Below are 26,381 nucleotides of genomic sequence, written 5' to 3' on the forward strand. Positions count from 1 at the left end.
GTAAACTTACTATTTTCCACATACCTGATCTAGCATGTTTTCACTAAATGCCTTGTACACATGGAAAGGGTTAAAGGCAGAAGGCTGATCTTCCACACTCCTCAAGGTTGTCTTTAAAGGTCTGATGGGTAATGGCTTTTCCTCTGAACCATTCATAGAAAACAGCTGTTCTTTTAAATATTCCTTCAAGGGGGAAAAAAAAATTACAAGTTGTGATGGTAGGAAGCATATATTCTCTTTAAAAATACACTGATCAATATCCAAATCTACCCTTTCAGCACATTTGCTAGATTACAGTGTATTACTTGCCTCAGGACAGAATACATTTTCGGAAGAAACATAGCAGAATACCAATCAGCATTGCAATAAACCCATCAAAAACAGGTTCACCTAATATATAGGATAGATTAGAAAACCATTTTACCAATTCTCACATAATGAATGTATGCTTGATATATCAGGATGTTTTTAATAGGCATTGTCTTGTCATTGGTTCATGTGTTAACATGTCTGGTTACCAAAACTTAACTCAGATGCATGATTACTCACAGGACAAGATTCCTCATTCATTCATTAAGTGAAGTTGTTATCTACTTCATGCTCAGCAGAGTGCTAAGTACTCTGATATTTCACTGCAAGCAATCTTACTCTATGTAGAATTAATTATAATTCAAACTCCTAAATTCTATTTCCATGCTCTTGACTGGAAAATATCAAGGTTCAAAAGAAGCTCAGCATACGTAATTCTAACACCCCAACTGCCAGTGGCAGCCTGGGCAAAAAAGTCAATCTACTGCATTATATTTCATTCTCCATCCATAAATAAATAAGGTGAATGATCCTAATCTATTTTATTAGACTTCTTCTAGAAGACAACAATTAAAATGACTTACAGTTTCCTATAAACTATCAAATAGTAATGACTTAATGTTAATAAGTCATTTAATACATAAGGAATATAAACATTTTTCTGATTTTCAGTTTTTCTTCAAGAGTAGGGCTAGGTTCACAACATTAGACCTGAAAAGGATGTCAGAGGTCATCTGGAAAACCCTTGGTACCCACAGTCTAGGGTCTAGACCATGCAAGTCAGCCTTTCTTGGGAACTTAGAAAACCCGAATCTCAGACCCCACACCAAATAGAATCTGATCACTAACAGGGTTTCCCAGGAGATTGGTAGGCATATGAAAGTTTAAATAACTCTAGCCCACCGCACATTCAGTGGTTGATTCTGAAAGGTCATGGGCTGAGCCTGAGGTTACACAGGGGTGAGTGGTAGAGTGTGAGTGAGAATCCCCATATTTGGTTTCAGTTCACTGTGCTTTTTCCTGTGGCTCTGTAACTTCGGGAATAGAGAATGCCCACTGCACTCATCCTGGAAGGTAAATTTGAGTTCCTGAAACCGTAAAAATCACCACTTAACAATGATAATCATTTCTTAAACTTGCTCATTGTGGACCACATCTCCTTAGATTAATTCCATAACACACACACACACACACACACACACACACACACACACAGACTCCTACTAAGTATCATTAGATAATAATAAAGCCACCAAAAAAGAATTTTATGCCTAGATTTAGATTTTTACACAGAAATAAAATTTCTCTGCATTATGATTTCAGAATGTAAAATTTTAAAAAGGAATAAAAGATTCTAACGAGAACAACTGCTTTGTTTTGGCTAATGGCAATCTGTCTCAACTGATTTCCCCTTACATTGCTGCATTTCGGCTTTTTTTGTTCCACAATTCAAAAAAGATAAAGTGCTGTGTTGCAAGTTGTCAACACAATGGTGTTTTCTCCCTTGTTAATTTCTCTGGCCTCTCTGCTATCTTGACCATGGTCACAACCCCTTCTAAAAAAAAAACAACTGATTTTCTGCGGTGTCGCTTTAACTGGATTTACTGCTAAATCTGATGTACTTCTTTGGAAAAAAAAAATTCTTCTTTTAACATCCTTTTGAACACTCTACCAGTGCAGTTACATTAAAGCTTATTTCTCTACCCACCATTTCTACATTTTTCTCCACTGGAAGAGCTCCACCAGTCCCACGACCTCAACTACCAAACTCACTGAGGCCACCAAAAACTATAGTCACGGCCTTCCTCATCTTTGCTCATGGCCAGGTTCTTCAACTACCCACTGAACTTTTAACTAAGACATCTGACCTTTATCTCAAAGACAAACATTCTTAAACTCATTTCGTCTGATAACTTTGTTGTTACTCGATGGCACACTCATTCTTCCCCTTACCCATGCCTATACCTGTCAATGCATCTGTATTTATGCTGCCATTTGAAGCATATTAAACAGTACACCTGAAAATGCTAAAGACTCATAACACTCAGCAAATGAACACATTTCACAGTGCAAATTTTACCTACAGCATAGCAATGCCTCAGTATAAAAGCAGCTCGAAGTAGTAACACTAGGTGCCTAGCCAGCCTTATGTCGTTATTGAATTTTTTGCCTGTTTTGTTTTAGTAGTCATAAGACAAAGGGCTCACTAGTTTTTCTGGCTCTAGCCTCACCTCACAGCGGGCCTCTTACCTTGCCGTGATATTTCGCATTCGGCACAGTAAATCAACAAGTACGTGGCTTGACATCCACATACTTGATAAACACTGCCCTAACAGTAAGTTTCTTCAGTTGTAATGAAAGAAAAATCCTAACTCTGAACTTAATTGATCAAAATGAGGCAGTGCCCCAGTGAAGAGCCTTATATCCAACAGGTCTCACAATAGACCTGGTCAGAGCCCCTGCCTCAAACGTCCACAAGCTCTAGGAGGGAAAAACAGCCTTTTGATTGATTTCCTGAATATGACAGGTGGCTGAGAGCCAGTAAATATCCAACTTAATTTCTCTTATTGGTGATTACTGATCTTTTTCATGCCAAAGGCTTTTAAAAAGTGGACTCGTCTATCAGTTTGGCAATCTATACCAGCCACGACTGTTCTCAGAACTCTTGCAACGCCACTTTCCTAAAAATCCCATGGTAATCCTACTTCAACAGCTGTTCCTCAGTAATCACCATGGTTACTTAAGCCAATCTGGGTGGCCACGTGGACATGCCAGTGAAGACCATGACTTCGCAGTGGTGGTCTTTCCATTAGCCAAGGCCAGGAGCACCTGAGTTCCCCACATAGAAACCCTTAACGAATTACGAGGGATCATTAGCAAATGTGAATAGGTAGTAGGTAGCTAACAATTATATACTGAGCTTAGGTGCCTCAGGGACTGGACCATTCCTCATAGCAACAAATCCTTCCCCTCCTTCTCAGGCGATCACTGAATGCACTATTATATCACCTATTTATAGGTTGACTGGTTGATTAGCTCTAGGAAAGCCAGGAAACAAAATTTACTTGAAGTAACTTTCAGATAGATGGTAGCAGGAAGAACATTTATATAACTGGGTTGTAAAATGCTGTGGTAGAATTTAATTCACTCCTTGGAAATTTATGGTTTTTAAGGCCTACCTCATTGAGATAAAACACTATAGCTTCACATTATTCATATTATAGAATTTTTAGTATTTCCAAAAATACATGCATGCGTTTGCAAATATAAACATAATTCTAATGCACATTAGATGTCACATTCTAATTCACATACAAATGCTCAGATTAAAAACCTGATCAAGTTGGCAAACTTGTATTGTTTCAAGGCAATAACTGAGATACCTGCTCTTTACATTTTTGTTCAAACAGCCACAAACATGCAAGGTCAGAGGCTTAACCCAGCAGAGACATAGACAAGCATGACATTGGCTCTAACCAGTGTCCATACATTAACGCATTTTCTTGGGTTAATCTACTTGCTCCCGAGTATGGCTCAATATTCTTCCGAAATTTTCTCATTATGTGAGAAATCTCCAACTTCACCAAGTATGACGTCTATAGGAGAAGAAGTACATCTCTCTGAGGAAAATTCATCATTCGCCAACCGCAGATTTTAACATCAGCTTAACAGTCACAAACACACAATTCCCAAACTACACGTCTAGTCTATACAATTCAGAACTGCACTGAGTTTATGAGCCGTGTTATTGTTTAAACCATATAAATAAAACCTACATTGTTTCGGTGAAGCTTCTGCTGTACAAATGCAGAACAGCCGGGGCTGAATAGATTCTATTAATAATGCAATATTGAGTTTGGTATTGACTTTAAGAAGTATTATCACCTCCTTGACTAACCCTTAGCTGCCAGCAGACGCTGCCTCAGGCCAGTACACACCTAATTGCTCGGTAAAAAGGCCGTTTCCCTACCTCATTGAGCCGCATGATGTGATAAATTTGCCGCAGGTACTCGCTGCCACCTGGTTTGTGGCAGATATCCAGGACCATCATGTTTATTTTCTGCTCAGTCAGTTCAAGAGCACTATCTCCTTCTTCTAAGGCTGTGCTTTTCTCCATTGTCATAAATGCACTAAACACAAAGAAAGCATATAAGTATCAGTGGTGAAGAATTGTAAAGATGGAAAATAATCAAAGAAGATTGAGTGTGGAGAGTCGATGTAAATCTCATATTCAAAGCACCATAAAGACTGCTCAAATAGGTAAGCCTTCCCAAACCGCCCCTGCTCATAGAAATAGTGCCTCAGGACTGAGCACCTGAAAGCATTTTTAAAAATTGAATGGTTTCTTTTAAAACACTTCTTTATTGCATTTATACTCCTATCTATAAAACATTTTCCCATTACTGCAATTGTTGAAATTGCTATAATCATGGGATGAAAACAAAACATTTCTTTTTAAGAACATGTAAGAAATAATTTGTATTTTCTCTTTGAGGATAAAAAGTATCTTTGATGCCAGAAATAGCTTTGGTATTTTGTCTTTTGTAGATTCCTCTTTACACCTGTCGTAGAACACATTAAAGACTAATTAAAGTGTCAAAAGGGGAGCCTATTATGCTAAATATAGGCTGGGTGCTTCCTGGCAGTGTGCTTACCACTGGGTATTTTACATTAGCCTTTTGACACTTGTTGCCTTTTAAAAATATAAGGCCCCTCTCCTGTTTCTTCTTGGTAAGGACACCTAGCAAAAGTCACTGCCCTGATTATTCTTTCAGGAAAAGGGTCTAATGTCACCACTCCGGGAATATGCAAGTTTTATTTGTGAAACATTTCTAAAAACACATACTCTTGTTATTGATTTTAAACATTATTTACATAGTAATGATGAATGACATAAGTAAAAAAAAAATTCTCAAGCTATACCAGTGCAAAAGAACTCTATACAACATGCATCATATATATTCCATACTACTTTTCTTATTACACTTGATATTAGGTATGATCATGTTAGGCTTTGCAATCTAAGCATTCTTAAGAAAATTCATGGTTTTCCACTGTTTCTCAGACTAAATAAAATTTACTGTGGTGTAATCAACTATATACTGCAGTTCATTACTGAGATTTTGCCATGATTATAAAATTAGTTCTGCTAAGAGTCTGTGCCGCTGACCTGAAGACTGAACCAAATGATACCCAGCTGCTGGACATTAACTTTTATATTGCTTCCACATGTAGCTTCCAAACATCTTTCTTAGAAAAAAAAAAGAACTTTACAATTGTATAAGGCTTGCTAAAAGTAAAGCAAATTCTACTCTTAGAGATATTCACTAGCTGCAGTAAATTTTTAATAAACAGACAAAAAGACCTTGTTGCAGTAAAAGGAGTTTGTAAATATCTTTTTTGAAGCTGCACACAGGTTGCAAGCAAAATTTCGTGTCAGGTTTTGTTGAGGCTGACATTGAAAAAGTTGAGGCCCTCTGACAAAGGAGTGTCTCAGTGTCAGCCCCTGAATTGTATCCTTTCCTGTCCATCACTGTGCAGGTGAAGCAAATGATTGGATTCAGTCAATGCTATGATTAATGAGTTCCTCTCTGGATTTGGGACTGCCTATCAATCATGTCATTAGGGAGAATGTGCCCTGAAAGAGGCAGACCTTAGCCAAGGAATAACTGCATTAATCTTAATCTGTATATGCACCCAGCCAGCCAAGTCAGGGTCACCATGATGAAAAACAATAATCTTCAACTCGACAAATTACTTTGCAAAGACAGACATTTCTTTACTTTTTGGGCTGTGTGTTCTCCAGAATCTAAGTTGACTGTTTACAGCTTGAGTGTTACTACAAAGTGAAGGTTATTTTAATGAATAGTAATGCTTTCGGGCAGTGTGCAAGACAAGCAATGCTTCCAGCTGCCACCTTTCCACTGCAGATATTTTCACAATTTCCATAAAATCAAAATTAAGTCTGAATCCATGTGAAAGAGATCTAGCTAAGTGACGTTGCGTAGTTCCAAGATGATCTTCCTGGGGAATTAACATTTCATTTATTTTAACAGAAGAATTGTTTAAGTTTAAATGGTTACATTCTCAAACTTAAAACAGTTATGATAAAGCCAAGGAAACCCTCTATCTATATACAGACATCGTGGTTTAAAATACATTTTCCTAATGGTAGAGATCTATAAACAAAATGATCATCAATCATCAATTTGTGAGATGTGTAGATGGGGAAGTTTACTTGTATAATAGACAATCAACCTGAAATCAAAGTCAAGAAGTACCATCCTATAGTGCCCGAATCCTGTAGAGGTGACCTAAAGTGAATTAGTAGGTCAAATTTAACTTTTTCAAATAAATATAAGAACTAACTTTTAATCTGAATTCTTATATATTTGCATTTCAGAAATTGAGAAAGATGTAGCATTGTGCTTATTACATGCTTCCATAATGTACCTTCAGGACCTTTTTAAAACATTTTTAAAAATCAGCAATTCTTCATTTCAGATGCATGTTCCAACAGAGAGCTAATCAGCCAAATATTAGCTGGACAACTCCCTATGTAGAAGGTATCAGATACAGTGGTGCTGTTTATAAAGACTTTAAACCAACTTTTAATGAAAAAATATTATTTATGGATTCCTGTATGCGTCCTCAGGTATATTACTGAGACATTACTTTAAACTGACCTTATTGACAGAGGGACTCCTAAATCAAAAGTATCAGGAATTTAACTTTATAATCAGATCCACTATTATTCTTTTTTTCTCTCCTTTACAACCACTGCCATGGATAATGACATCTGGGCTTAATCTTTTAGTCATTGAATTAAAGCTTGTAAATTGGGATTGAATGCAAATGTAAAGATTAAGAAAGTTGCTTTCAGGAGCACCTGGGTGGCTCAGTGGGTTAAATGTCCGACTTTGGCTCAGGTCATGATCTCAGAGTTCGTGGGTTCCAGCCCTGCGTTGGGCTGTGTGTTGACAGCTCAGAGCCTGGAGCCTGCTTCAGATTCTGTGTCTCCCTCTCTCTGTCCCTCCCCAGCTCATGCTCTGTCTCTCGCTCTGTCTCCCGCTCTCTCTCAAAAATAAACATTAAAAAAAAATTAAGAAAGTCGTTTTCAGAGATACTAAGCACTTGCCTGACTGCAATTGTTATTCCTACCCACAGGACATGCCAGAAGTACATTTCTAGAAGTCACTACAAGACCAGGAAAATCACGATTACCCACATTTTTCCATTTGGATTAATATAGATTAATTGGATTAACACAGTTTTACAGACTAATACAAACCAGTAAAGAGTATTTGTTACCATAATACCAGTGAGTGCAATGTGTTTTAATAGGGTTTATAAATAAGAAATGCTTGCTAGTTCTAAGCTTGATGTTAAGAACTTTATCAATGTTATTTAAATTTTCTAAATCATGCCATCAGCTTGGTCTCACCACTGAAAATGAGGCTTTGAGAGATTCCATAATTTGCCCAAGATGGCCCACTTACAAGGGATTTGTATTTGTCTGTCTGATTCCAAAGCCTGAGTTCTTTGTCACTACAAAGAACTATGTAGTAAGGAAAGTAACAACTTTTAGTCGTTTCAGGCAGAAAGTCAAAATAGTATCTGCTAGAATCATGAATATATTTTAAAAGAATGGGGGACAGTGTGTGGAGTGGTATAAAAAAGGGCTGGCTTAGTGATCTGTAGACCATATGAACCATAATTTCTTTATCAATATCATGCAGTTCTATACTGAAGACGAATTTTAAGACAGGAGTACTCTATGTACATATTTAAATTCATCAGGGACCCTTAAAAATCTTAGCAATACCACAAATCACTTAGCTCTTGGTGACAAACCTATGAGAAGGCTGACATTTTCATACAGAAACAGCTGGGTGTGTTTATAGCTCGAGTGTGATATGCCCCAGCTGCCCTCTGGGATTCTTACATTACCAGATGAAAAATGTGTACCTTTTTGACAATCAGGTACACAGAAAGCAATAAAAAGCCTTTTATACCCATTAATTCCTTCTTAATTTAATCTCCATGCCCAATCCATTTACAAAACGCTCCAGGCTATCCACTAGATACCTGTTTGTGCACTGAAAAGAAATGAAACCAAATTCTCTTGGGTTTAACTCCCACCCTTTTTATCAGAAACCTTAAGATGGTGAGTAAACAAGTATAATGTTCCAGGGTATCAATGGGGTTCAAATTTTCATAAAACAAGGCACATCTAAACAATGCAGTTTTTGTTGGAATATTTACCTTTTTCTGTATTCATCAAAGTTCCCATTAAGTTAATAGAATAACCATTGTTGCCTATCTTAATGGTATTTTGTTGTTGTTCATTGGTAATTTTGTTATAGTGAACATATTTAATGAAATTCAGTGAAAGAAAAACATTGCTTTACCATTTGGTGCTCAGTTTCCTTGCCTTCACCAACTGGCTCTCAATCCAGTTGGGTTTCTGCTGCTCAATGATCTGTATGACCTTTTGAGTCATTTGATTAGGGTCACTTGTCTGCTTTCCCATGATACTTTCCAAACACAAGCAGATTAAACCAAGTTTCTCTTTACTCCATCTGTCAAGGGAGGCACCTGTTAAAAGTTCCACAGTGTTTCCATCCTCAAATATCTGACATATAATTACAATCAAGTTCCAGACAAGGAGGCTAGCTTTCTTCAATTCAACAAAGTTTTTTGACATTTTTCTCTCAGACAGAAAAAAGAAGTATTTAATTGGGGGAGGCAAACATGCAATCACCGTAGGTAACTCGCTGATTACAATAGATACTGCCTGAGCAGCAAGCCTCGTGAAGCCTGGGGAAGAAAAGAAAGAAAAGGTATGATTAATATTAGCATTTGCATTCCATCTCTGTGTTGTTTTCAGTGTTGCGTAGGGATGTCTAATTTTTGTGGGGAAAATTGTTGAGAAGAGCAAGTGCTTGACATATTCCGACAGAACTCTACTGATATCCCCTCCAGTGCTGCCTAACATTCCTCAAGTCTCAAACTCATTTTTTGCTCTCTCACAAATGAAGATTCGAAAATTTTAAATTATTAGCTATATTTTTGTCTATTAAGACTGCAGGGGTAAAGGGCTCCGATGTCCTCTTAATTAACAAATGCAAAAGCACTCCTGGTGGACCTCTTTGTGGCCTTTGATACTTTCTTAAACCTTTCTCCTCTTCCCTTGAAATCCATAGCAGAATTATACCAGGTCTTGTCAGGACTGGCTCCTCTTCTTCCACTTCTTTTTATTATTTATTTTTTTTAATGTTTGCTCATTTATTTTTGAGAGAGAGAGAGCGAGAGGGCAAAGGGCAGAGAGAGAGGGAGACAGAGGATGAGAAGCAGGCTCCGCACTGTCAGCGCAGAGTCCCATGCACAGCTCAAACCCACAAACCATGAGATCATGACCTGAGCTGAAGTTCGACACTTAACTGACTGAGCCGCACCCAGGTGCGCCTCTTCTACTTCTTAGCACAAATGTCACCTCCTCAGAGAGCCTTCACTCACCACCCCATCCAGAGCATCCCTTCATGCTCTTTCCATCCCAGCTCCCACTTCCTCTGTATCATTAGACGCCATTTTGTTGCCTTTATTATAGCACTTAACCATTGTCTAATAAATATCTCCTTAATTCTTCTCTATCTGTTACTATCCACTAGAATATAAGCTTCATGAAGGCACTTCTGTATCCTCAACCCTTAGTACCTCATATATCAGTTGTTCAATAAATATTTGATGAATAAATGGGTCAACAAACTGGTTCATGGTTACCTTTATTACTCTCTTTGTTTCTTCATGGCCCATTCTAGTTCTAATTTATACTAATACCTCTTAAATGTAGTTGTTTGCTAAGAAGTCTTTGCCTATTGACTGATGAGTCTACACACTCTCCCTTCTTTGCTCTGAAGGATGCACTGATCCTCCCTCTCTAGATCAGGGTGTTTCAACTTTGGCACTAATGACTTTGGGCTGTATAGTTTTTTGTTGTGATGAGTGTCCCATGAATTATAAGATATTATAGCAGCGTCTCTGACCTATGCCCACTAGATGCCAAGTAACATTCTCCTCAGCTGTGAGAACTAAAAATGTCTCCAAGCGTTGCCAAATGTCCCCACGGGGGCAAAACCTTTCCTTGTTGAGAGTCACTCTTCTGGATGATTCTAGAATCTTTAGTCTTGGTCTTTCTCCAGGGTAGCAGTCCTACTACTTCAGCTCCCTGTTTTCCTCCTGAACTAGCTTGGCCTTGCAGACTCTCCCTCCCCACCTCCCTCTGTCCTTTCTTTTCTTTTGTCTTTTAAAATCTTTTAAATAGTAACCACGTTGATAAATCCTCCTACCCTTCATCTGACATACAGCTTCACCTCACTGTAACCATGTGTACCGACCTATTAAAGCCCTTCCTTATAAATGGTAGTTGGACTACTGCAGTATTCTCCTAACTCATCTCTCTGTTCCAGACTATCCCCAGCCTCTCTCCAGTGTTGTGAAGCCAGATTCACATACTGTAAAATTTGTTATCTAATTTCTCTGCCACAATTGTTTTAGCTGTTTTCCACTGATCAGTCTTCAGAGGGTTGCTGTCAAAACACTCCACAGTCCAGCCTCCGCCAGCTACTGTAAACCTTATCTTTATTTTATCCTCATTGCTTTTAAACTTCTGAATATCTCATTACTCTCACATGGGTCACCCTTTCTCTCCATGAGTCGTCCATCTTCTTCAACTCTTGGTTCAAAGTCCTCTCCTCCTATAAATTTATTTGAACATACCATCTATATAACCGCTTCGGTAATTAGGTCCATAATGTGCCATGCTGTCATCTTTTATATTATCATCTATTATTGTTTATGTTTTTTGTCTTGATGATTTATCTTTACAACTAAACAAAAATCTCCTCAAGAGCATATGAAAGAACCTCATCGGTCCTTGGCTATCCTACAAAGCCAGACACAATCTTTTAATCCACTAAATACATGACTGAATTTGATAATTGGAACCAAGTGACAAGTCAAAAGAAGGTAGCTTTGCGTTCTTCCATGAAACATCCTTTCTGTTTTTACTAAACAAAAAGAATAAAACAATGTGAAATAATTTTCAAGATACTTGTGACATTTAAAGAAGTCATTCTGCTCTAAAAAAGTACAAAGCTTTTGGAAAACATATGTCTCGTCTAGTGACTCCACAGAAACTCAGGACAACTTAAGAATCATGTTAAAAATGCACTGGAGGGGCGCCTGGGCGGCGCAGTCGGTTAAGCGTCCGACTTCAGCCAGGTCACGATCTCACGGTCCGTGAGTTCGAGCCCCGCGTCAGGCTCTGGGCTGATGGCTCGGAGCCTGGAGCCTGTTTCCGATTCTGTGTCTCCCTCTCTCTCTGCCCCTCCCCCGTTCATGCTCTGTCTCTCTCTGTCCCAAAAATAAATAAAAAACGTTGAAAAAAAAATTAAAAAAAAAATGCACTGGAATAGTCTTTGTAAGTTTGTAAAATTGGGCCCAACATATATTTGAAAGATCTCATCAGACTATTGTATTAAATAAAATACTAAATGTGAAAACACCTAGTTAAGTACTTGTAAAATATAGTTCTTTGATAAAATGCTATCCTTTTATCAAATGAATATGCTTAGATGAAGCTTAAAATATAGGTAAAGCAAATTAAGAAACTCGTCTGTGACCACTCTTCTCTGTGTTCTTAAAATATTTTAAATGTTTTGTTGTTCGTTACATGTTTGTACCATGCACTCCCTATTCTACTCTGAGGTATTTGACTTAAAAGATTATATCTTATGTTCTGTTTATTCAAAAGAGGATTTAACTGCTGATTCCAAGGAAACATTTGACAATCTAAGTAGATATCAGGTAAATATTATCAATTCTCTTCACACCTGCACTTCTACTGATACTTTAGAGATTTTGAGGACTCCAAGTACTCAGATTCTCACTACTTCATTAAAGCTTACAGCAAATTCCAATCAGAACCTTTAGGTTGATGTCAGATTAATCAATTCGTTCTACTAATCACAGAAACTCTGAGTCTGTGGTGATATTAACAACACACCAGGGAGGGATCTTTTAAGAATGCCAAACACTCATTTTTCTGTCCTTATTTAAATGTTTTGACTTCTATCTAAGCCATATATATATATTACATTTTGGAAGGGCCATCCCAATGTCAGAGCTGATAAGGTATGAAAAAAAATGTATGCCTTAGAATGAATGCAATGTGATATGAATATTTACATATTTATCATTTTTTTCTTCCTAAACATGTACTAGTGGCTGTAATAACATATTATGTGGATTATAAAACACGCTGAAAGGAAATTTACAATGAATGAAGTAAAGACAAAATAACATCTTAAAGTTATTTAAAAAATTTTACTTATTAATGGTATAAAATGTCAATAATAATTTACTGAGTGAGGATAATGTGATTTAATATGCTTTGTAATTTTTAAAATCTGGGTTCAACACTTGAATACAATGATTGAAAGGGCAGGTTTTACATTCAGTTTGTGTCAGAACTTGGTTTTAATAGCTGTCATAGGTGAAAAAGCTACTACATGAACATACATAGATCCACATGGGAACAAGTATATCGATAACTGTGCTTATGAAATCATGGCACTTGTTGTTCAATCTGAAGCACCAAATAGGCCAAGGCTGTTGTTGAAATTTGTCTAGTAAATATTCATTATCCATGATGTCATTCAGTTGTTCTAGCAAACAAAATGAAAAATAAATTTTGTATTTTTAAGAAAAATATTCAGGAATCATTGAAACCTTTACTTGGAATATTATAAATTATGTTAGAAAATATTATTTCTAAGGGACACCTAGGTGGCTCAGTCAGTTAAGTAGCCAACTCTTGATTTTTGGTCATGATCTCACAGTTCATGAGTTCGAGCCCGGCATTGGGCTCTGCATTGGCAGTGCAAAGCCTGTTGTGATTCTCTCTCTCAATCTCTCTTTCTCTCTCCTCTTCCCTCTCTCTTTTTTCTCTCTCCCCTCCCTCTCCCTCTCTCTCTGACCATCCCCTGGTCATACTCTCTCTCTCAGAATAAACATTAAAAAAAATTATTTCTAAGTTCTTAAGTATGTAGATAGGATATTTTTATTGGTGATACTGGTTTTTCTAAAATGAATATTTCTGGATTTTATAAAATAAACTATCTTAAGAACTTCTTTATAGGATTTTGTGTATTTCTGCGTTTGGTTTCTTTCTCCACAACCTGCATGTGAACGGTGCCATGAATACATTTTTCTTGCAATGTTACCTCTGTTTCCCCTCCAGAACCCATTCAGTTAAAATAATTACTCCAACAGTTTTCCCATCAAGCATTCTTTTTATTTAAAAAGTAACTTACTGGGGCACCTTGCTGGCTCAATGTGACTCTTAATCTTGACATTGTAAATTTGAGCCCCCTGTTGTGTATAGAGATTACTTAAGAATAAAATCTTAAAAATATAAATTAAAATAAAATAAATAAAAAGTAATTTACTGCTATGAAAATTTTTCTGGTATATCTTTCATTTATTTGTTGTCAAAGAAACAAAACAACTAGTTCTTTGTGTATTTGAACTTTGAAACATAACAAATACCTAAGCTGAGCTGTACCAGAAATATCTGAACTTTGATTCAACTCTTTAAATCTCCTACATTATATAATTTATTTTAATGTTTATTTCTTTAAATCTTCACTATTTTCTATGTAACAGTATTTGCTGACAAAGAAATAAAGAAATGCATTTTAATTTGTCACTACAGTGTTTTCTGTGTTCTGTCATTTTCACTGTTTCAGGAAGGACAAATGTTCCCTTACGCTAGTAACTATTTGTCTTTTAATAAGTTAGAGTCCTCAAAAAAAAAAAAAAGACTCTAAACATTTATCATTATTTAGACACCTTCTGTAAAGTACTGAATTAAATATCATTTGACTTAAAACGTTCTTGAAAAACAATTACAGAGGTTTGTCTTCATGTTTTGGATGCTGAGTTTTGAAACATTTTGCTGGCCATGATGATTTCCAACCATCTTTAGCTAGTATCTCAAGGCACAATACCTACTTAAGAGGAATTCTTGTTTAACAATAATATATGGGAAGTCATATTTCAAGTGGTTTTCCTATTTATTTCGTTTTGTAAATCCTCTTTTGACCAAATCTTATCAGATCATCATCATTTTGCCTTATAATATGGCTGAGTAAGAGTGCATGTTAGGAACAGAAATAAACGTGAACTTTTTCACTTTGTTATTGTTTGCTCTTCCTTGCATCAATATTAGTGTTAAACTGCAGTAGATCTGTTGATTTATAGGAATATGTCAAAGCCACTTGTGTGTTTTGTGGGGATTAATTTTGTTAAAAGTAGATTCTGAAATACAAAGGACAAACTTAATTCAGTACTGCACCCTGAAAGCTGAAGAAGTGCTTTAGCACTGTCCATCACCTCCCCACCAACACCAAACTCAGCACATGACTGTCTCACTCACAGACCAAGGCACAGTTACAGTTACAATCTCCATATGAAATTTTAGTAGAGTTTCATTTCTTTCTTTCTTGTTATACACCAAAGAATTGTCTTGTACATTCCCTGAGGTGTTTGCACCCATTTGGAACCAATTTTACTAGTCTTCAAGCACCAAGAGGAGGTATTTTCTTTATAGTTTATCTCTAGCCTCAACTGAGATGCTTGATATGTAGTAGTAGCTCGCTTAGTAAATATTTATTGGATGAATAAGTGACTTAATGTCTGGCCTGTAAACAAAATCTGTCTTGTATACTGTAGGGATAATAAAGGTTGAGCACTGTCAGTCTAAAAGAGGGCAGAGATGGAGAATCATGGTATTTTCCTATTGTCATATCCACCTGGAATGCACAAAATGGTTTATAAAGTCACTTTCCTCCACCATTTTCTCTTATATATTTATGTGATTTGGGATGTTCTACTTCTACTCTTCTACTCTTAGTAGTAGTAGTGATAGTTTTTTTTTTTTAATTTAACTTTTTATTTTTTAAAATCTACATGCAAATTAGTTAGCATATAGTGCAACAATGATTTCAGGAGTAGATTCCTTAGTGCCCCTTACCCATTTAGCCCACCCCCCCTCCCACACCTCCTCCAGTAACCCTCAGTTTGTTCTCCATATTTATGAGTCTCTTATGTTTTGTCCCCCTCCCTGTGTATATTATTTTTGTTTCCCTTCCCTTACATTCATCTGTTTTGTCTCTTAAAGTCCTCATATGAGTGAACTCATATGATTTTTGTCTTTCTCTGTCTGACTAATTTCACTTAGCATAATACCCTCCAGTTCCATTCACGTAGTTGCAAATGGCAAGATTTCATTCTTTTTGATCGCCGAGTAATATTCCGTTGTATATATATATATATATATATATATATATATATATATATATATCACATTTTCTTTATCCATTCATCCATCAGTGGACATTTGGGCTCTTTCCATACTTTGGCTATTGTTGATAGTGCTGCTATAAACATGGGGGTGCATGTGTCCCTTCGAGACAGCACACCTGTATCCCGTGGATAAATGCCTAGTAGTGCAATTGCTGGGTCCTAGGGTAGTTCTATTTTTAGTTTTTTGAGGAACCTCCATACTGTTTTCCAGAGTGGCTGCACCAGCTTGCATTGCCACCAAGAATGCAAAAGAGATCGCCTTTTTCCGCATCCTCGCCAACATCTGTTGTTGCCTGAGTTGTTAATGTTAACCATTCTGACAGGTGTAAGGTGGAGTCTTAGTGATAGTTTTATGGAGAATATTATTTAGTAAGGAAAATCACAAAAACTGGTATCTACAAGTAAGCATTTTTTCTTAGAACCAGCGGTTCTTTGAAATGTTATGGAAGAGTTCCAGAACACCTGTAGAAGGCAAAACTGTTCACGAATACAATGACCTGAAAGCCACCAACAAAATAGTGCTACTCATACAACATGATATATTAACTACAGATTATGCCTCCTGAATTGCTCAAAATCTATGAAATATCCAAAAGCTAGAATGAAGGAGAAATGGCAACCACTCAGAGAAGGAAGAACTGAAGTAATGAAAAGCTGACATTTTCCAATTTCAATTAAATGGCTTTACTAGATTCAAAGGCAGTTTAATAGGGCTTGGACAGAATTAAAGCATTACTATGAAAGGTCACAGATAGATAATTGATTTGAGTTTGTAATATAAGGTCGCTGGATAAGAGCCACATTAGTTAGGATCTCCATAGAGAAGAATGAAAGAAGGCTAGTCTCTTCAATTGACTTAGTAGGTTCAGTTGGATTATTTTACCATTGAAACTTTCCTCAAGTTAATGAAAAAATATTCTTTTATAGATTAATATAAAGGGAAAAGTTTTATTAAAAATTTTTTTAATGTTTATTTATTTTTGACAGAGAGAAAGAGACAGAGCATGAGTGGGGGAGGGGTAGAGAGAGAGGGAGACCCAGAATCTGAAGCAGGCTCCAGGCTCTGAGCTGTCAGCACAGAGCCCGAACGGGGGCTCAAACTCACAGACTGCGATACCATGACCTGAGCTGAAGCCAGACGCTCAACTGACTGAGCCACGCAGGCGCCCTCAAAAAGTTTTATTTTAAAAGTCCTAAGAAGATTCATTCATATGTCTATATAATATACATAATAAAACATTACATGTTTTGTAATGCAGAAACACATAGGTACAAAGAAACCATTTAAGAAGACAGCACTTAATTAATAAAATAAGTCAATAATGTAACTCATGTTCTAAAATACACTTAATAGATGCACTGCCCCTAATAGGAACAATGCACAGAATTCAGAACCATAGGTATTGGGGGAAATTACTCTGTCAAAAAACTATGTAAGTACTCAATGAAGTGCTATTTTTGACCTAAAGGCTACACAAGTAGGTCTGTTAACAAGAAAAAAGAAAGTAATAATTAGTGGTGGCAGAGGGAAAAACTTCAAGGAAAGAACATTAAACATCAGAGCAATATTCTTGAGAGTATGAATTTTAGATTACTCAACAGATTTGAGGTAAGTTAGTCACAATCATCGACTAATGTGTGAATACTAACATGAACACAACATATCACAGAAAATTCTGAGCTGATAGTTAAATAAAGAAGATGACCATTTGAGTCATTTCCCTTTCTAGTTTCCTTGGTCATAAGGCTCATAGTAAAAAAAAAAGAAAAAAAAAATTACAGGTCCCAAATACATAGAAATGGCGGGAAAAGGACTAACATAGTTTACAAATCTTATAATTTTTAGAATTTTACTTGATTTCATATCTTAGAAAATTGCTTCTTCAAGGATGGGTTCTTACAAAAAAAAATAATAATAAGGTACCTTTGCTTGATTCTTTCCTCTTAGTTTCTTTTGGAGTATAATTCCATTCCTTTGGAATGCTCTCACGCAAACGTTCAGGAACACTGTGCTTGTTTAGGTTGGGCCCACAGTTTCTCCCAGACCTCATCACAAATACTATCTGCTGTACAATGTCCTTGATAGCATCAGTCAGTGCCAATCTCAAGCATCGGATGACCTCTGGCTCGGACTCCATGCATGTTGAGACTTTAAAATCAGACAGCATATTATAGTTAGCAGAATCTGGCAATATTTTGTGCCTTATTTAATTGGGAATTCAGTTTCTCATTAGCTAGTTTAAAGCCATAGAAAAGAAGAGCTGTTTTTAACCTTGAAATCACATAATTAATAAACAGTCCATAAAAATTAAAAAAAAATTCTTCTTAGTAATAAAGAAAATGGCAATTAAAATAACAGGGAATAACAGTATTTGCTTGTGGTCTGCAACTCTAATGGTGGAAATTGAAGTTGTATGATTTTCTTAGATGACAACTTGGCAATAATACCAAATCTTTAACATTTTGCTTACCTGTTAACTCATTTATTCCTTCTCTGGACCTTATCCTAAGAAATTAATTATAATCATGTAAAGGATATAAAGGAAAGTTGAAAATAATCTTAATGTCCAATAATCATCAGTTATTTAAGTAGCTAAGATATATCCATCAACACAATAAAGCCATATATTGTTTAGTAAAAAATAAAAATAAAGACATGTTAGGAAAACTATGACATGTTATTTTTATTACATACACACTATACCACACACACACACACACACACACACACACACACACATAAAAGAATTAAAAGATGCATTCTCCAGGTTAATGGTGATTATCAATGCCTGATGGGATTTCAGGTATTTTCCTCCTCCTTCCCTCTTTCTTCTTTTACTTTTCCTTCTTTTCTATCCTCCCATCCTCCCTTCTTTTCTTCTTTCTGCTATCCTACCTTCTTTCTGATAATATAGATTACCAACCGTTAATATGTATTACTTGTGTGATAAATGCAATAAAATTTTATTATTATTATTTTTTTTCAGATTTTATGTTTTTTATTTATTTTTTTTATATATATGAAATTTATTGACAAATTGGTTTCCATACAACACCCAGTGCTCATCCCAAAAGGTGCCCTCCTCAATACCCATCACCCACCCTCCCCTCCCTCCCACCCCCCATCAACCCTCAGTTTCTTCTCAGTTTTTAACAGTCTCTTATGCTTTGGCTCTCTCCCACTCTAACCTCTTTTTTTTTTTTTTTTCCTTCCCCTCCCCCATGGGTTCCTGTTAAGTTTCTCAGGATCCACATAAGAGTGAAACCATGTGGTATCTGTCTTTCTCTGTATGGCTTATTTCACTTAGCATTACACTCTCCAGTTCCATCCACGTTGCTACAAAAGGCCATATTTCATTTTTTCTCATTGCCACATAGTACTCCATTGTGTATATATACCACAATTTCCTTATCCATTCATCAGTTGATGGACATTTAGGCTCTTTCCATAATTTGGCTATTGTTGAGAGTGCTGCTATGAACATTGGGGTACAAGTGCCCCTATGCATCAGTACTCCTGTATCCCTTGGATAAATTCCTAGCAGTGCTATTGCTGGGTCATAGGGTAGGTCTATTTTTAATTTTCTGAGGAACCTCCACACTGCTTTCCAGAGCGGCTGCACCAATTTGCATTCCCACCAACAGTGCAAGAGGGTTCCCGTTTCTCCACATCCTCTCCAGCATCCATAGTCTCCTGATTTGTTCATTTTGGCCACTCTGACTGGCGTGAGGTGATACCTGAGTGTGGTTTTGATTTGTATTTCCCTGATAAGGAGCGACGCTGAACATCTTTTCATGTGCCTGTTGGCCATCTGGATGTCTTCTTTAGAGAAGTGTCTATTCATGTTTTCTGCCCATTTCTTCACTGGGTTATTTGTTTTTCGGGTGTGGAGTTTGGTGAGCTCTTTATAGATTTTGGATACTAGCCCTTTGTCCGATATGTTATTTGCAAATATCTTTTCCCATTCCGTTGGTTGCCTTTTAGTTTTGTTGGTTGTGTCCTTTGCTGTGCAGAAGCTTTTTATCTTCATAAGGTCCCAGTAGTTCACTTTTGCTTTTAATTCCCTTGCCTTTGGGGATGTGTCGAGTAAGAGATTGCTACGGCTGAGGTCAGAGAGGTCTTTTCCTGCTTTCTCCTCTAAGGTTTTGATGGTTTCCTGTCTCACATTTAGGTCCTTTATCCATTTTGAGTTTATTTTTGTAAATGGTGTGAGAAAGTGGTCTAGTTTCAACCTTCTGCATGTTGCTGTCCAGTTCTCCCAGCACCATTTGTTAAAGAGGCTGTCTTTTTTCCATTGGATGTTCTTTCCTGCTTTGTCAAAGATGAGTTGGCCGTACGTTTGTGGGTCTAGTTCTGGGCTTTCTATTCTATTCCATTGGTCTGTGTGTCTGTTTTTGTGCCAATACCATGCTGTCTTGATGATTACAGCTTTGTAGTAGAGGCTAAAGTCTGGGATTGTGATGCCTTCTGCTTTGGTCTTCTTCTTCAAAATTCCTTTGGCTATTCGGGGCCTTTTGTGGTTCCATATGAATTTTAGGATTGCTTGTTCTAATTTCGAGAAGAATTCTGGTGCAATTTTGATTGGGATTGCATTGAATGTGTAGATAGCTTTGGGTAGTATTGACATTTTGACAATATTTATTTTTCCAATCCATGAGCAGGGAATGTCTTTCCATTTCTTTAAATCTTCTTCAATTACCTTCCTAAGCTTTCTATAGTTTTCAGCATACAGATCCTTTACATCTTTGGTTAGATTTATTCCTAGGTATTTTATGCTTCTTGGTGCAATTGTGAATGGGATCAGCTTCTTTATTTGTCTTTCTGTTGCTTCATTGTTAGTGTATAAGAATGCAACTGATTTCTGTACATTGATTTTGTATCCTGCAACTTTGCTGAATTCATGTATCAGTTCTAGCAGACTTTTGGTGGAGTCTATCGGATTTTCCATGTATAATATCATGTCATCTGCAAAAAGCGAAAGCTTGACTTCATCTTTGCCAATTTTGATGCCTTTGATTTCCTTCTGTTGTCTGATTGCTGATGCTAGAACTTCCAGCACTATGTTAAACAACAGCGGTGAGAGTGGGCATCCCTGTCGTGTTCCTGATCTCAGGGAAAAAGCTCTCAGTTTTTCCCCGTTGAGGATGATGTTAGCTGTGAGCTTTTCATAAATGGCTTTTATGATCTTTAAGTATGTTCCTTCTATCCCGACTTTCTCAAGGGTTTTTATTAAGAAAGGGTGCTGGATTTTGTCAAAGGCCTTTTCTGCATCGATTGACAGGATCATATGGTTCTTCTCTTTTTTTTTGTGAATGTGATGTATCACGTTGATTGATTTGCGAATGTTGAACCAGCCCTGCATCCCAGGAATGAATCCCACTTGATCATGGTGAATAATTCTTTTTATATGCTGTTGAATTCGATTTGCTAGTATCTTATTGAGAATTTTTGCATCCATATTCATCAGGGATATTGGCCTGTAGTTCTCTTTTTTTACTGGGTCTCTGTCTGGTTTAGGAATCAAAGTAATACTGGCTTCATAGAAGGAGTCTGGAAGTTTTCCTTCCCTTTCTATTTCTTGGAATAGCTTGAGAAGGATAGGTATTATCTCTGCTTTAAACGTCTGGTAGAACTCCCCTGGGAAGCCATCTGGTCCTGGACTCTTATTTGTTGGGAGATTTTTGATAACCGATTCAATTTCTTCGCTGGTTATGGGTCTGTTCAAGCTTTCTATTTCCTCCTGATTGAGTTTTGGAAGAGTGTGGGTGTTCAGGAATTTGTCCATTTCTTCCAGGTTGTCCAGTTTGTTGGCATATAATTTTTCATAGTATTCCCTGATAATTGTTTGTATCTCTGAGGGATTGGTTGTAATAATTCCATTTTCATTCATGATTTTATCTATTTGGGTCATCTCCCTTTTCTTTTTGAGAAGCCTGGCTAGAGGTTTGTCAATTTTGTTTATTTTTTCAAAAAACCAACTCTTGGTTTCGTTGATCTGCTCTACAGTTTTTTTAGATTCTATATTGTTTATTTCTGCTCTGATCTTTATTATTTCTCTTCTTCTGCTGGGTTTAGGCTGCCTTTGCTGTTCTGCTTCTATTTCCTTTAGGTGTGCTGTTAGATTTTGTATTTGGGATTTTTCTTGTTTCTTGAGATAAGCCTGGATTGCAATGTATTTTCCTCTCAAGACTGCCTTCGCTGCATCCCAAAGCGTTTGGATTGTTGTATTTTAATTTTCGTTTGTTTCCATATATTTTTTGATTTCTTCTCTAATTGCCTGGTTGACCCACTCATTCGTTAGTAGGGTGTTCTTTAATCTCCATGCTTTTGGAGGCTTTCCAGACTTTTTCCTGTGGTTGATTTCAAGCTTCATAGCATTGTGGTCTGAAAGTATGCATGGTATAATTTCAATTCTTGTAAACTTATGAAGGGCTGTTTTGTGACCCAGTATATGATCTATCTTGGAGAATGTTCCATGTGCACTCGAGAAGAAAGTATATTCTGTTGCTTTGGGATGCAGAGTTCTAAATATATCTGTCAAGTCCATCTGATCCAATGTCTCATTCAGGGCCCTTGTTTCTTTATTGACTGTGTGTCTAGATGATCTATCCATTTCTGTAAGAGGGGTGTTAAAGTCCCCTGCAATCACCACATTCTTATCAATAAGGCTGCTTCTGTTTATGAGTAATTGTTTTATATATTTGGGGGCTCCTGTATTCGGCGCATAGACATTTATAATTGTTAGCTCTTCCTGATGGATAGACCCTGTAACTATTATATAATGTCCTTCTTCATCTCTTGTTACAGCCTTTAATTTAAAGTCTAGTTTGTCTGATATAAGTATGGCTACTCCAGCTTTCTTTTGGCTTCCAGTAGCATGATAAATAGTTCTCCATCCCCTCACTCTCAATCTAAAGGTGTCCTCAGGTCTAAAATGAGTCTCTTGTAGACAGCAAATAGATGGGTCTTGTTTTTTTATCCATTCTGATACCCTATGTCTTTTGGTTGGCGCATTTAATCCATTTACATTCAGTGTTATTATAGAAAGATACGGGTTTAGAGTCATTGTGATGTCTGTATGTTTTATGCTTGTAGTGATGTCTCTGGTACTTTGTCTCACAGGGTCTCCCTTAGGATCTCTTGTAGGGCTGGTTTAGTGGTGACAAATTCCTTCAGTTTTTGTTTGTTTGGGAAGACCTTTATCTCTCCTTCTATTCTAAATGACAGACTTGCTGGATAAAGGATTCTCGGCTGCATATTTTTTTCTGTCTAGCACACTGAAAATCTCGTGCCAATTCTTTCTGGCCTGCCAAGTTTCAAAAGAGAGATCAGTCACGAGTCTTATAGGTCTCCCTTTATATGTGAGGGCACGTTTACCCCTTGCTGCTTTCAGAATTTTCTCTTTATCCTTGTATTTTGCCAGTTTCACTATGATATGTCGTGCAGAAGATCGATTCAAGTTACGTCTGAAGGGAGTTCTCTGTGCCTCTTGGATTTCAATGCCTTTTTCCTTCCCCAGTTCAGGGAAGTTCTCAGCTATTATTTCTTCAAGTACCCCTTCAGCACCTTTCCCTCTCTCTTCCTCCTCTGGGATACCAATTATGCGTATATTATTTCTTTTTAGTGTATCACTTAGTTCTCTAATTTTCCCCTCATACTCCTGGATTTTTTTTATCTCTCTTTTTCTCAGCTTCCTCTTTTTCCATAACTTTATCTTCTAGTTCACCTATTCTCTCCTCTGCCTCTTCCATCCGAGCCGTGGTGGTTTGCATTTTGTTTTGCATTTCATTTAAAGCGTTTTTCAGCTCCTCGTGACTGTTCCTTAGTCCCTTGATCTCTGTAGCAAGAGATTCTCTGCTGTCCTGTATACTGTTTTCCAGCCCAGCGATTAATTTTATGACTATTATCCTAAATTCACTTTCTGTTATATTATTTAAATCCTTTTTGATCAGCTCATTAGCTGTTGTTATTTCCTGGAGATTCTTCTGAGGGGAATTCTTCCGCTTGGTCATTTTGGATAGTCCCTGGTGTGGTGAGGACCTGCAGGGCACTTCCCCTGTGCTGTGGTGTATAACTGGAGTTGGTGGGCGGGGCCTCAGTCCGTCCTGATGTCTGCCCCCAGCCCACCGCTGGGGCCACAGTCAGACTGGTGTGTGCCTTTTCTTCCCCTCTCCTAGGGGCGGGATTCACTGTGGGGTGGCGTGGCCCATCTGGGCTACTTGCACACTGCCAGGCTTGTGATGCTGGGGATCTGGCGTATTAGCTGGGGTGGGAAGGCAAGGTGCACGGCGGCGGGGGGGGGGGGGCAGGCTTAGCTCGCTTCTCCTTAGGTGATCCACTTCAGGAGGGGCCCTGTGGCAGCCGGAGGGAGTCAGATCCGCTGCCGGAGGTTTGGCTCCGCAGAAGCACAGAGTTGGGTGTTTGCGCGGAGCGAGCAATTTCCCTGGCCGGAACCGGTTCCCTTTGGGATTTTGGCTGGGGGATGGGCGGGGGAGATGGCGCTGGCGAGCGCCTTTGTTCCCCGCCAAACTGAGCTCTGTCGTCCGGGGGCTCCGCAGCTCACCCTCCCTTTGTCCTCCAGCCTTCCCGCTTTCCGAGCAGAGCTGTTAACTTATGACCTCCCAGACGCTAAATCGCGCTTGCTGTCGGAACACAGTCCGTCAGGCCCCTCCGCTTTTGCAAGCCGGACTCGGGGGCTCTGCTTGGCCGGCGAGCCGCCCCTCCGCCCCGGCTCCCTCCCGCCAGTCCGTGGAGCGCGCACCGCCTCGCCGCCCTTCCTACCCTCTTCCGTGGGCCTCTCGTCTGCGCTTGGGTCTGGCGACTCCGTTCTGCTAATCCTCTGGCTGTTTTCTGAGTTATTTAGGCAGGTGTAGGTGGAATCTAAGTGATCAGCAGGACGCGCGGTGAGCCCAGCGTCCTCCTACGCTGCCATCTTCCCCTCCCAAGCTATTATTTTTTTAATATGACAGGAAAGTCTTGGGATAACCACTTGAATCAACACAGAAAAGTACCCATATGTTTTTTCCCCTCAAAATTTGAGGTGATATTTCTTTTTTTTCTTAATTTATTTAAATAATCTCTACATCCAACATGGGGATCTAACTCATGACCCTGAGGTCAAAAGTTGCATGCTCTTCTGACTGAGTCAGTCAGGCACTCCAAGGTAATATTTCCCAAGTGACTCAATCCATTATTAAAACCAGCATGCTGGGGCACCTGGGTGGCCCAGTCAGTTAAGCGTCCAACTTTGGCTCAGGTCATGATCTCCTAGTTCATGAGTTTGAGCCCCACATCGGGCTCTGTGCTCACAGCTCAGAGCCGGGAGCCTGCTTCAGATTCTATGTCTCCCTCTCTCTCTCTCTCTCTGCCCTTCCCCACTCACGCTCTGTCTCTGTCTCTCAAAAAATAAATAAATTAAAAAAATTTTTTAATGTTTAAAATAAAATCAAGGTATTACAAATGATAGAGAAAATAACAGCCCTATCTCAAAGAATTATTTTAAAATTATATGAATTAATTTGTGTTAAGCAACTAGCACATAGTAGGCACTGTGTGCACCATGTAAACCTATGTTATTATTATTTTACCTAAGAGGAATTTTCTGTAAAGTTTGCAATATTATAGTATAGGGTGCCCAGTGTTTTTTGATGCAGGGTTCTGCAACAAGTTGAGCATGGGATAGTATAGGGAGGATCAAGCAATATCCACAGATGCCTACAGTAGGGATAAGATACAGATGTAGCAAGAAGAGAAGGAAATATAGGAAGAGAGAATAGAGAAGAAAAAAATAGTAAGTGACGAGCCCTTCTGGTTTCTGGCTCTGCATATAAAGAGCTTAGAAGTTGCCTCTCTGTCCTACAACAAGTAAATAGCTGAACAGATGGAAAAATCAACAAGTCTTCTTGGATCTGTAGAGAGGTGGGGACATAAGGCAAACCACCGCCTCCAAGATTGGAGTGATGGACAGCAAATACAGGGAGTCATAGTTTACTGGAGTGGAGACTCATAAGCAGAACCTACCATGGGAACCAGTGCCAAAGTAGGAAGTCTGAACTGTAATTGATGAATTGCTGGAGGCTCAGTGTGGACAAGTCTGAGAGTTAAAATTCAATGGGAACCCTGTTATGTGGAGGCTGCCACACTTTTGTGAGTTTTATCTCTGTGAGTTCAACTAGGTGCCCATAGTAAATGTCAGAGAAAAATCCCCAAGAGCTTCCAACAAGGGAAAAGGAAAAGGAACATTTTGAAATAAGTCAGAGCACTCTGTTCTTCTTCAGGGTTGCCCTCAGGAGAAACTACTAAAATAGAGCCTAACCCACTGGGGTATGATCAGAGTCTAACTGACCTAGAAGAAGGGAAATACCCAATTCCAGCCCACTCTAGCTATACTCTCCTACACAGAATGGGAGAAAAAAAACTGAGAAACACTTATGAAGTACATCATCCAGAGGCACAGGTCCACTAAAATACCTAATCATAGCACCATAGAATGCTTCCCAACCCTCCCCCACTTTTCCACCACATCACTAAAACCGTCTTTACAGCAGTTTCTTTTACCCAATACATCATGTCCAACTTCCAAGAAAAATTACAAGACATACTAAAAGGCAAAGAACACAGTTTTGAAAGGAGAAAACATCAG

The 26,381-nt window shown here is 38.1% G+C and overlaps 1 protein-coding gene across 1 annotated transcript in view; it reads right to left on the reverse strand.

Moving 5' to 3' along the window:
• Window positions 1-26,381, reverse strand: part of KIAA0825 (KIAA0825 ortholog) — a 205,447-nt gene that overhangs the window by 9,333 nt on the left and 169,733 nt on the right. Inside the window, exons 17-20 of the mRNA XM_030324862.1 lie at window positions 17,663-17,887; window positions 8,721-9,129; window positions 4,280-4,439; window positions 25-183 (exon numbers count right to left, since the gene is read on the reverse strand). Coding sequence (XP_030180722.1) covers window positions 25-183; window positions 4,280-4,439; window positions 8,721-9,129; window positions 17,663-17,887 — 953 coding nt within the window. The remainder of the gene's footprint in view (window positions 1-24; window positions 184-4,279; window positions 4,440-8,720; window positions 9,130-17,662; window positions 17,888-26,381) is intronic.

Source organism: Lynx canadensis, chromosome A1, assembly GCF_007474595.2.
Source record: "Lynx canadensis isolate LIC74 chromosome A1, mLynCan4.pri.v2, whole genome shotgun sequence".
NCBI classification, from domain to species: Eukaryota; Metazoa; Chordata; class Mammalia; order Carnivora; family Felidae; genus Lynx; species Lynx canadensis.